The sequence below is a fragment of the Siphateles boraxobius genome, unplaced genomic scaffold, assembly GCF_051911475.1.
Source record: "Siphateles boraxobius isolate OS27281-9 unplaced genomic scaffold, OSU_SipBor_1 214, whole genome shotgun sequence".
NCBI classification, from domain to species: domain Eukaryota; kingdom Metazoa; phylum Chordata; class Actinopteri; order Cypriniformes; family Leuciscidae; genus Siphateles; species Siphateles boraxobius.
Genome location: NW_027508827.1, coordinates 51,715 through 64,628, shown reverse-complemented (window position 1 = coordinate 64,628; position 12,914 = coordinate 51,715). Strand labels below are relative to the sequence as shown.

Below are 12,914 nucleotides of genomic sequence, written 5' to 3'. Positions count from 1 at the left end.
TAAATGCTGCCCATTTTATTGGTATTGGAAATCATAATTTTATACTATTCATGTGATGATTTGGTTGTTAAAGTTATTTAGAAGGAATCCGTGAAGGATTGCAGCAATATTGAAACATTGACATTTTTATTGTAAGTTTTATTTTTTAACATTATTAATACAACTCAACCATAATTATGCATAATGATTTATTGAGGATGCGTCACAATTACTGGTTAATAATTATTTTTCACAGTTCTATCTGTTTACTAAAGTGAATCAAAATATGTCATGTGACCTTTATTATTGTTCTTTCACGCATGTCCTTCCGGTTTATCGCACCACGTGAGCCTCCCCATGTCACCTGCCCTTGACTAGCATCTCTCCGGCTCTACGATGTCTGTGAGCAAGACAACAGCGGGGAAAACCATCGATATAGTGAAGAATCTGCCTCGCATTACACTCGCAAACCTGCGACCGAATCCCGGTGCGAAGAAAGATGTGAGTTTATTCCGCGAGGCGTTATAATGGAGCTGATTAGCGTGCTAGCATGAGCAGATGCTCAAAACTGAAGTTGCAACACGTTTTTATAATATTCTAAAATTACATGATATGTTTTATAATGAAAGTAGTCGTTGTAGGTAGGACATTTATGAAGCATTAATTATCCTTAAATTTAGTAAGAAAGTCTTACATTCATAAAGTTGTGACATTAAAATTAGTATCTTCCTCTGTATTTTTGTCCAGTAGAAATATCCAAACCTCTTTTAATCAAGATACATATTATTTTCTGCTTAAAACTGCAGTGAACCAAAGACAGTCTCAAAAACACGCTTTGAAATCGCTGGTTAATATAATGAACAAGACAATCATATTACTGTTTATTTCCATTCGAAAGATGTTTATCATAATTTTTACTTTAATTACAGAAATGCTTTTATATATTTTTTTATAAATATGACAACAATTTAATAACTCATATAGAGATCGCACTGTCAGAGAGTTTGGGAATACTCACACGTAAATTATACTACATATAAAAACAAGATATCAGAGTTTTAAAGTCAAACATTATAAAAGAGAACAATACATCACGGTTGTTTAAACCAATGAGAATTAAAGCCCGATCTCTGAGTGCTGTGAGTGAGTGGAGGCGGGGCTCATTTGCATATTCATAGAACCGCGCATACTAAATGAGGCAGGGGTGTCGAGTTACATTCAAGATATGTTAAGGAAAAAACATTTAAATATGTAATTTTGGTGATCAAAGAAGAGTTTTAAGGGATAAAATTATAGACTACAGGGGGACTTTAAACCTTTTAAATCTATTAAGCTCTACTAGAGAACATCGCGTTCCCTTTGATTTATTCCTCACGTTTTCTCAGTCTTGAGATGTAGATCTTGTTCCCGCACAGGAGAAGCGCAGAGGTCGAGGGATTCACGGAGGGAACCGGAGCGGGCGGGGTCATAAAGGCGAGCGGCAGCGCGGGAATCGGCCGCGGCTGGGCTTCGAGGGCGGACAGACCCCGTTCTACCTGATCATCCCCAAATACGGATACAACGCCGATCACAGGTATAGCGGTTAGCGGTGCAGCGGGTCACGGTTTAGCGGTGCAGCGGGTCACGGTTTATCCGTACGGATCAGCTCGGATTAACTGCTTAATTTAAACATTATAGAGCGAAAGTTTTTCATTTGTACGCGTTTTGTCTTGCCAATTTACACATTCAAACGATTTTAAACGCGGAAGAAGAGGCGAAAATCATGACTCGCGCGTTATCTGTGCGCGCAGCCACACACACACGCAGAGAGATAGTCAGACACTAACTGATTACTCTGCGTTTCCGTGGCCTTTAACGGACATATAAACACAAAATGATGTATAAACGCACGTATTAACACGCGTCTCTGCAAGTGTTCTCTCGGATATGTCGGGAGTGAACAGTTGAGAAAGAAACCGGATGTTTGTCCGTTTATTCGGTCTTAAAGTGACAGTACACTAATATTGCTGTTGTGTGTTATTCATGTTAATAAAACAACAAAATACAGCTTTAATAAAGATGAAGATGTATTTAATTTCTATAGTGAACAAATTGTGTTATTTTACATTTAGGATTATTAATTCTGTACCTGAATACCGCTATTATATGTTGTAACTTTTAGTATTCATCTCTGCTTGTATGTGTATTTGTTCTTATTTTATCACTGACTGTTCACACATGTTCGAACTTTATCAGTTAGGTTAGTTGTTTTTGATGTGGTATCAAAGAACCTCAAGTGAGATTTAAGTAATAAATGAAGAGCAAAGTTACAACCCAACCCCCCCACTCTTCCGTCGGCTGGTCTGATGTGTGTGTGTGTGTGTGTGTGTGTGTGTGTGTGTGTGTTCCAGCCGCCGGCCGCAGTATCCCCCTCTGTCCCTGCGGAGGCTCCAGTACCTCATCGATCTGGGTCGCCTTGACCCAACACTGCCCATCGATCTAACCCAACTGGTCAACAGCCGCGGAGTCACCATCCAGCCTCTGAAGAGAGACCACGGCGTTCAGCTCACTGATGAGGTGTGTGTGAGTGAGGGAGTGTGTGCGTGTGTTATTATTCAGAGGCTGCTTCGTTCGCTGGACGCAAGTTCATTTTCCAGATGGGGAAATTGATAACATATAAACCGTTAAAGTCAGCCCTACTCTGTTTTACTTCAACTTTCTCTTTTTAAATAATCATGTTTAATAGAACAATTCATGGTGAAAAACTACATTACCCATGATGCTGTACAGAAAACTCCACCAATCAGAGTCGAAACAGTCAAAATGCGCCTAGAGCTCATTTTGCGCCGCCCATTTCCTGCGAATGATGTAATTAAGACCATTGCTTTACTACTTTGAACCGCTTTAAACCACTTTTGGACCGTTTTAAACAACTTTTGAACGACTTTAAACACTTTTGAACCGCTTTAAACCGCTTTTGGACCGTTTTAAACCACTTTTGAACTGCTTTAAACCGCTTTTGAACCACTTTAAACCACTTTTGGACCGTTTTAAACCACTTTTGAACGGCTTTAAACACTTTTGAACCGCTTTAAACCACTTTTGAACAGCTTTAAACCACTTTTGGACCGTTTTAAACCACTTTTGAACGGCTTTAAACAACTTTTGAACGACTTTAAACACTTTTGAACCGCTTTAAACCGCTTTTGGACCGTTTTAAACCACTTTTGAACCGCTTTAAACAACTTTTGAACCGCTTTAAACACTTTTGAACCGCTTTAAACCGCTTTTGGACCGTTTTAAACAACTTTTGAACGACTTTAAACACTTTTGAACCGCTTTAAACACTTTTGAACCGCTTTAAACCACTTTTGGACCGCTTTAAACACTTTTGAACCGCTTTAAACCACTTTTGGACCGTTTTAAACCACTTTTGAACGGCTTTAAACACTTTTGAACCGCTTTAAACCACTTTTGGACCGTTTTAAACCACTTTTGAACGGCTTTAAACAACTTTTGAACGACTTTAAACACTTTTGAACCGCTTTAAACACTTTTGAACCGCTTTAAACACTTTTGAACCGCTTTAAACCACTTTTGGACCGTTTTAAACCACTTTTGAACGGCTTTAAACAACTTTTGAACTGCTTTAAACACTTTTGAACCGCTTTAAACCACTTTTGAACCGCTTTAAACAACTTTTGAACGGCTTTAAACAACTTTTGAACGACTTTAAACACTTTTGAACCGCTTTAAACACTTTTGAACCGCTTTAAACACTTTTGAACCGCTTTAAACCACTTTTGGACCGTTTTAAACCACTTTTGAACGGCTTTAAACAACTTTTGAACTGCTTTAAACACTTTTGAACCGCTTTAAACCACTTTTGGACCGTTTTAAACCACTTTTGAACGGCTTTAAACAACTTTTGAACGACTTTAAACACTTTTGAACCGCTTTAAACCGCTTTTGAACCGCTTTAAACCACTTTTGAACTGCTTTAAACCGCTTTTGAACCACTTTAAACCACTTTTGAACCGCTTTAAACCGCTTTTGAACCGCTTTAAACCACTTTTGAACTGCTTTAAACCGCTTTTGAACCACTTTAAACCACTTTTGAACCGCTTTAAACCACTTTTGAACAGCTTTAAAACACTTTTGGACCGTTTTAAACCACTTTTGAACGGCTTTAAACAACTTTTGAACGACTTTAAACACTTTTCAGTGTTTCCCCTAGGATTCTTTTTTAGGGGGGGGGGGGGGGGTGTACTGCTAGTGTTGCGGAGCGGGCGTGTTACGGATACGTGGTGTAATTTTTTTGCAATCAAAAAGCATGTCTAATTAATTGAAATCATGTATTATGAATCATTAAACAATACTTTTTTTTAAAATATATGAAAAAAAATGTCACACTAATTAATTCTGCGCTAATTCACACTAACACTAATTCTGTGTTGTGTTTTTTCTGGTAATAAAATGAAGACATAAAACAAAAATTGTATCATTTATCATCAATTTTAATCATGTGAAATTAAATAAACTTTTTGTCAAATAACTTGCTGCACAATGAGCTTTACTGTTAAAATTAAAACATGGATTATTCCTTAAAAATTTCAGTTTTGATGATAATTTATTTGGATTAGTGTTAGTGTATTATTACATTGGGACATATCTAAATTCTAATGTACAACAGTAATATATTTCTGTCAAGTTAAACCGAACTTTTATTTTGACGGGTTGCCGTGAAGACCTTTTGAGTTTCTGTGTGTTTATGTCATGATGATAGTTGTTCTCAAATGAAGCGGTTAAATGATCACGAAGTAGGGTTGGGAACATACTGTCTATGGTTGGGAATCGTAAGAAATTTTTCGGTTCCGATTCCGGTTCCGCCAAACGATTCCGGTTCCGGTTCCCATTCAATAAAAATTATTAAAACTAATACAAATAGTAGTACGGGGAAAATACACAATCCTTTTTGTGTTTTATTTCTGATAGGCCCTACTTGTCAAATGAGTTTAACAGACTGGCAATGTCAACAAATGCAACATATTATTTAGCAATATTTTTTTCTGAAGGAAAATAAAAAATGTTGCATTCTCAAGGATAATTTGGGACCTCTCCTATATCTTATTGTATATCCAGCAGTGGAATACCCTCTCAGAAGGGGTAGAATATGCTTGAACACACATGTAAGATCCAGACAGGTGAAACATAATATTTTTTAAATCGGTTTGAATGATTGATTTCTGTGAAACTTCACTTGTTTCCTTACTGGATTAAAGTGCTCTAGCAGTTAATAAACAGAAATGCATGCGTCTTGCGGAAGAACATTGTAGCCGGAGCTACTTCTCTATGTTTATGTCAATGACGCGAGTGAGTCACGCAGGCACTGGGCTACTCCGCAGCAGTGCCGAACCGACCAGTGTAAAGTAGTCTGAGTCTAAACGCTTATTACAGCCTTACCGTAGTGATTCAGGATAAGACAAAAACACGTTTTGAAAAAAGGCATTCATGATGTAATCGCTCATTATATACATTTTGTAAATTCTGAAGCGAATTTTCGTTATTTGAAGCGACTTTCAAAAGGTGATTAACTGTTTTAACATCAGTGTTTATTCTCGAACTATAAACTTTTATCTCAGTACTTCTGTGATCATTTGAATATTTTTAACACAGAAATATCGATACTGTGTTGTTGAAAAGACAGAAAGTAAAGCTAACGTTAGATGTTTCATGTCAGCGACAGCGCAAACAGATTTGAATGTCCCGGTGTGAAGTTTTTGTCATTTAGGAATAAGATCGCGTGGGTGTTTGAATCGAGATCGTTTAAAGATTAATGGTGCAGCTCTACTGTCTTATTCTCTCTCTCTGCGTTGATATCTGACGCAATTTTTTTTAACTTGTTATACGAATTATACGAGGGACAGTGCATTCATTACAATTTTAATATTTATGTGGTGAGACGTCGCTATTAAAGGATAAGCTCCCAGCACTTCGTCCACACATCGCATCAGAACCAAAAACACTACCGGTTCTGCATAAGAACCGGTTCTCGGTTCCCACCCCTATTACGAAGTGACTTTCAGAGTGGATCTAGAGCCTGGAGAGGAAGTTCATGCGTTTGTGTCTTCATATAGGCCAAAAAATAGCGCAAGCGTCACACGTGCTTCAGGGTGTGTGTGTGTGTGTGTGGTAAATGAAACTGCGCGTCAGCGGCACCATTCATTCATACAGAACATGCAGGATTCGTATTTAAATAGTCTTTGTGTTTTAATATTCACACACACTAGTCTACATCGCGATTTGATTTCAAGTGTACTGAACTGCTTTCTATTTTTTCCTCAAATTTACAAATTCCGTGAAATTCCGCGTTATACACTAAATTCCTTTTTTATGACTGGATTTCGTCAGCATTTTAAGGGGGGCGGGGGGTCGTTTTGGGGGGGCGGGGCGCCCCCCCAAAACAATGGTAGGGGAAACACTGCTTTTGAACCGCTTTAAACCGCTTTTGAACCGCTTTAAACCGCTTTTGAACCACTTTAAACCACTTTTGAACCGCTTTAAACCACTTTTGAACCGCTTTAAACCACTTTTGGACCGCTTTAAACCACTTTTGGACCGTTTTAAACCACTTTTGAACGGCTTTAAACAACTTTTGAACGACTTTAAACACTTTTGAACCGCTTTAAAACGCTTTTGAACCGCTTTAAACCACTTTTGAACTGCTTTAAACCACTTTTGAACAGCTTTAAACCACTTTTGAACCGCTTTAAACCACTTTTGAACCTGCTTTCAACCACTTTTAAACCACTTTTGAACCGTTTTAAACCACTTTTGAACTGTTTTAAACCACTTTTGAACCGCTTTAAACCACTTTTGAACCGTTTTAAACCACTTTTGAACTGCTTTAAACCACTTTTGAACCGCTTTAAACCACTTTTGAACTGCTTTAAACCACTTTTGAACCACTTCTGAACTGCTTTAAACCACTTTTGAACGGCTTTAAACAACTTTTGAACAACTTTAATCACTTTTGAACCGCTTTAAACCACTTTTGAACTGCTTTCAACCACTTTTGAACCGCTTTAAACCACTTTTGAACTGCTTTAAACCACTTTTGAACCGTTTTAAACCACTTTTGAACTGCTTTAAACCACTTTTGAACCGCTTTAAACCACTTTTGAACCGCTTTAAACCACTTTTGAACTGCTTTAAACCACTTTTGAACCACTTTAAACCACTTTTGAACCGCTTTAAACCACTTTTGAACCGCTTTAAACCACTTTTGAACCGTTTTAAACCTCTTTTGAACCGCTTTAAACCTCTTTTGAACCACTTTTGAACCGTTTTGAACCGCTTTAAACCACTTTTGAACCGTTTTAAACCACTTTTGAACTGCTTTAAACCGCTTTTGAACTGCTTTGAACCGCTTTAAACCACTTCTGAACTGCTTTAAACCACTTTTGAACCGTTTTAAACCACTTTTGAACCGTTTTAAACCACTTTTGAACTGCTTTAAACCGCTTTTGAACTGCTTTGAACCGCTTTAAACCACTTTTGAACCGCTTTAAACCACTTTTGAACCGCTTTAAACCACTTTTGAACCGCTTTAAACCACTTTTGAACTGCTTTCAACCACTTTTGAACTGCTTTCAACTACTTTTGAACTGCTTTAAACCACTTTTGAACCGTTTTAAACCGCTTTTGAACCGCTTTAAAACGCTTTTGAACCGCTTTAAACCACTTTTGAACCGCTTTAGAACACTTTTGAACCGCTTTAAACCACTTTTGAACTGCTTTCAACTACTTTTGAACTGCTTTAAACCACTTTTGAACCGTTTTAAACCGCTTTTGAACCGCTTTAAAACGCTTTTGAACCGCTTTAAACCACTTTTGAACCGCTTTAGAACACTTTTGAACCGCTTTAAACCACTTTTGAACCGCTTTAAACCACTTTTGAACCGCTTTAAACCACTTTTGAACCGCTTTAAACCACTTTTGAACCATTTTAAACCACTTTTGAACCGCTTTAAACCACTTTTGAACTGCTTTAAACCGCTTTTGAACTGCTTTAAACCACTTTTGAACTGCTTTAAACCACTTCTGAACTGCTTTTAACCGCTTTTGAGCCGCTTTAAACCACTTTTGAACCACTTTTGAACCACTTTAAACCACTTTTGAACCGCTTTAAATCACTTTTGAACCGCTTTAAATTCATTTAATTCAATTCAATATTTTATTGCCATACAACTCGGTGCAAGTTGTTAGGGATTTTCTTCAGTGTGCTCGTTCAACAAAAAACATAAATCAACTGTACACAAACAATATCCCACATGGGATGACACTTAAGAAAAGATAAAGATAAAGAGAACACGCCACTCATCAGGTACCTGGATGACAGTCCAGGAGACTATAGTGGCTGATGTCAGGTAGAAGTAAAAATTTGCATAAAGATACAGAGCACAGCTCCTCAACTTTACAATGAATAAATATATAACACTAATATGATTGGCATAAAAAAATATATATATATAAAATGATATAATAATAAAACACTTCTAAAAAAGTTCAAATTATGCAGACTTATTAAGAGAACCTTTTTTTCATAAGGTACTGGTTCAGAAGCTGAGAGCTGTTTAAAGATTTAATGGCTCTGCAGTATGTGCTGTTAAGGAAGCGGGAGGTTTTTGTCTTAATAGCTCTCAACCTTCTTCTTGATGGGAGTATAGAGAAAAGAGAGTTGGCCGGGTGAGTATCATCTTGTAAGATCTTTAGGCCTTTTTTACGAATACGGGCCTCGTAAATCTCACAGATGGAGTTGAGTTTAAAGCCTTTTTTCGTAATGTTGAGTATGTTATCATCCCATTTTAAAGATGATGATATCGTAGTGCCTAAAAACCTAAAACTGTCCACCCTCTCCACCACCTCCCCATTAATGTACAGGGGCTGGGACAACTTCCCCCTTCTACGGAAGTCAACCACTAGCTCCTTAGTTTTGGAGACATTTAACTCTAAACTGTGTTTGTAACACCATTCAGTCAGTGAGAGGACCTCCTTTCTATAGGCAACATCATCATCCCCAGAAATGAGCCCCACTACTGTTGTACATCTGCAAATGTATACAATTTAACAGAATCAGTGTGTGATGTACACTCATCTGTATACAACGAATATAAAAGATGTGACAAAACACACCCCTGGGGTGCTCCAGTACTAATGTGCTTGACATTGGAGATGTTATTCCCTATTTTGACCACTTGTGTTCTCTGCACCAGAAACTCCCAAATCCAGTAACATATGGAATTATGAATTCCCCCATTTGTTGAAGTTTCAGAAAAAGTTTGTTGGGTAGGATTGTGTTAAAAGCAGAGCTATAATCTATAAAAAGGATCTTTGCATAGTTCCCTGGGGCCTCCAGGTGCTGTAGAATGGAATAGGGATACAGCGTCCTCAACAGACCTGTTTGCCCTATAGGCAAATTGAAAGGGGTCGAGCCTGACCACACTGGACGGATATTTAGATACTATTTTTTCAAAGATTTTCATTATAACAGATGTTAGAGCTACAGGTCGGTAGTCGTTTAGGCAGCTTATATTATTTTTTTGGGGCACAGGAATTATAACAGCGGACTTAAAACATTGAGGGACAGTGCATTCCCTCAAGGACCAGTTAAATATATCTGTGAGAACTGGTGCCAGTTCATCTGCACAGTGTTTTATAGTAGCAGAGGATACCGCTTTAAACCGCTGTTGAACCACTTTTTCCAACATTTGTATTATTACGTATTCAAGTTGAAACCAATTCTTGATTTTAAAAGTGTAATCCGGCATTTTCTCTCAAAAAAAATCCTGCTGTCACTGTCGCGCATTGAATCTTGGACGCGAAGGATGCTTTTGTAGCCTCTGGATTGGGAGCTCATGTCACCTGATCAAACATACAACTGAGCATCTGGGGTTTAAGGCCTATGGACTTCTGTAAAACACTGTTTATTCATCCAGGTGTGTGTGTGTGTGTGTGTGTGTGTGTGTGTGTGTGTGTGTGTGTGTGTGTGTGTGTGTGTGTGTTTCAGGGTGCTGATATATTCTGTGCGAAGGTGAACCTGGAGGTGCAGGTGGCGTCAGAGAAAGCCATCGCCGCGGTCGAGAGGAACGGCGGCGTGATCACGACTAGCTACTACGACCCGCGCAGCCTCCGTCAGTATACGCTAACGCTAACCCCACGCTAACCCTGATTCAGTGCAACACATATACATTAGAGGGCGATAAACAACCTCATATTGAGATCACAATGAAATATACAATACAAGTCAAAAGTTTTGGATCAGTAAGATTTTTAATGTGTTTTTTTTTTTTAAGTCTCTTCTGCTCACCAAGACTGCATTTATTTGATTAAAAATACAAAAAACAGTAATATTGTTAAATATTATGAAAATTTAAAACAGCCGTTTCTATTTTAATATATAGATTAATTTATTCCTGTAATCAAAGCTGGATTTACAGCATCATTACTCCAGTCTTCAGTGTCACATGATCCTTCAGAAATCAGTGTAATATGATGATTTGATGATGAAGAAACATTTATGATTATTATCAGTGTTGGAAACAATTTTTATATCAGGATTCTTTAATGAATAGAAAGTTCAAAAGAACAGCATTTATCTGAAATAATCTTTTGTAACATTGAACACTACCGTTCAAAAGTTTGGGGTCAGAAATGTTTTTATTTGTTTGGGGAAATAAATAAAAGAAATCAATACTTGTATTCATCAAGGATGAATTAAACTGATCAAAAGTTACAGAAAAGACATTTATTGTATAATGTATCAAAATATTCTATTTTTAATTAAATGCTGTTTTTTTAACTTTCTATTCATCAAATCCTGAAAAAAACACTGTTTTCAACACTGATAATAATCATAAATCTTTCTTGATCATCAAATCATCATATTATAGTGATTTCTGAAGGATCATGTGACACTGAAGACTGGAGTAATGATGCTGAAAATTCAGCTTTGATCATAGGAATAAATTACACTTTACTATATATTCACAGTTTTAAATTGTCATAATATTTAATAATATTACTGTTTTTTTTTTGTTTGTATTTTTAATCAAATAAATGCAGCCTGCTCTGACTCTTTTGAGCACTTATTATATAAACATAAACAATTTACTTAAGCTTTTAAAATGTAATCAAGTGCAAATATAATTAATTTACCAATGCATGTCAAATAAGATCCTGCACAGCAGAACTGTGGAACAATACGTTGTGTGTATGATATTCCTTAATAATATTATTATTAAGACTTTGAGAAGTATATGTTAGTGAACGGTAGTGATATATTCCCATAATCTCTTCAAGTTAAACCGTACTTTTATTTTGACGGTTTGTGGTGTTAGATTTCAGTTTCAGGGTATAATGGTAGTTCTTCTCAAATTAAAGTGAAAAGCTGTTCTTTAAAAGTCTGTAATTGCTTTGCTGTGTGATTGGCTGTTAGAGGAATCCATATTGAGAACAAAAGTCCAGAATTTATCATTATTATCAACATAAACTTATGATATGATACGTTTATCGCCCAGCCCTACAATCCAGTGCTCATGATCATCGTGGTGACAGAGTCTGTTTACTGATAAGGTGTGTGTGTGTATGTGTGTATATGTAAATATGTATGTGTGTGTGTATATATGTATGTGTGTGTGTGTGTGTTTCAGAAGTCCTCATCAAGCCCGTGCCCTTCCTCATGTCTGGTGACCCGATCCCCAAGCGTCTGCTTCCCGGTGAAGAGCTTCTGCCGTATTACACCGACGCTAATAACCGCGGCTACCTGTCGGACCCGGCGCAGGTGCGGGCCGCGCGCGAGCGTCTGGCGCAGAAGTACGGCTACCGGCTCCCGGACACCAGCGCGGACGAGCGCTTCGAGATGCTAGCGCAGAGGAAGGACCCGCGGCAGATCTTCTTCGGCTTGTCTCCGGGATGGGTCGTCAATATGGCAGACAAGAAGATCCTGAAACCCACGGACGATAAAGTCTTGCGCTATTACGGCTCTTAAGTCGTCTGTGTCTGTGTGTATAAAGTCAATGTTGAAGAACTGATTAAATTAAATTTCTGTATTAAAAAGCTGATTCCACGTTCTGTCCTTATGAATGTATTCAGTTTGAAACGTTTGTAAACCGTTATGACCAGGGCCTAAAATGAACACTCGTCAAGCGCCATCTGGATGAAACGTTTTTTTATTTTTTATGAATTCTGACAATGCATGAACGTGAATGACGCTCAGGACAGTTTAAGCCTTGACAATTTAAATATTCAAGCGCAAGAAGACATGAAAGGAGCTCATTTCGTTACTCGCGCTGTGAGGAAAGTTTAGTGTGAGCTAAACTGAACTCTCTTTCACGTCTTCCTGCACTTGAGCAGACAAATTCACACTAAGTTATGAAAAAAATGTGCCTAGTAACACAGTAAGTTATGTCTTAGTGAACGCATGTGTGTCAGTATCAGTACATTAGATCCGTGCATTCGGTCTTAAAGTGACAGCAGCCTAATATTCCTGATACTGTCTATGTTTTTAATTTTAAAGTCCCCCTGTGGGGAAAATCCAGCTTTTAATGTTGTTTATATGTGCTTGTGATGTTTTTAATACGCTTTAAGACAAACCGTGTGTAAATTCATAAGTCGACAGCATTGCTGAGTATTTTCTCCTTAAAACTGCAGTGAACCAAAGACAGTCTCAAAAACAAGCTTTGAAATCGCTGGTGTTTCTGACGTCACAAACTACCTTGCAAACAATCAGATCAACGTGTGATCGTCAACGAGTGGATCTCTGAGTGAGTGAGTGAGTGAGTGGAGGCGGGGCTCATTTGCATATTCATAGAACCACGCGAATACTAAATGAGGTGAGGGTGTCGAGTTACATTCAAGATATTTTAAGGAAAAAGCATTAAAATATGAAATTTTGG

At 37.7% G+C, this 12,914-nt stretch overlaps 1 protein-coding gene across 1 annotated transcript; it reads left to right on the top strand.

The window, feature by feature from the left end:
- Window positions 1-287: 287 nt before the first annotated feature.
- On the top strand, window positions 288-12,075 carry mrpl15 (mitochondrial ribosomal protein L15). The gene is made up of 5 exons (XM_077237947.1): window positions 288-480; window positions 1,395-1,552; window positions 2,370-2,535; window positions 10,028-10,151; window positions 11,670-12,075. Exons 1-5 carry the CDS (start codon window positions 376-378, stop codon window positions 12,005-12,007), a joined length of 891 nt encoding a protein of 296 aa, XP_077094062.1. The 5' UTR covers window positions 288-375; the 3' UTR covers window positions 12,008-12,075.
- The last annotated feature ends 839 nt before the right edge of the window (window positions 12,076-12,914 follow it).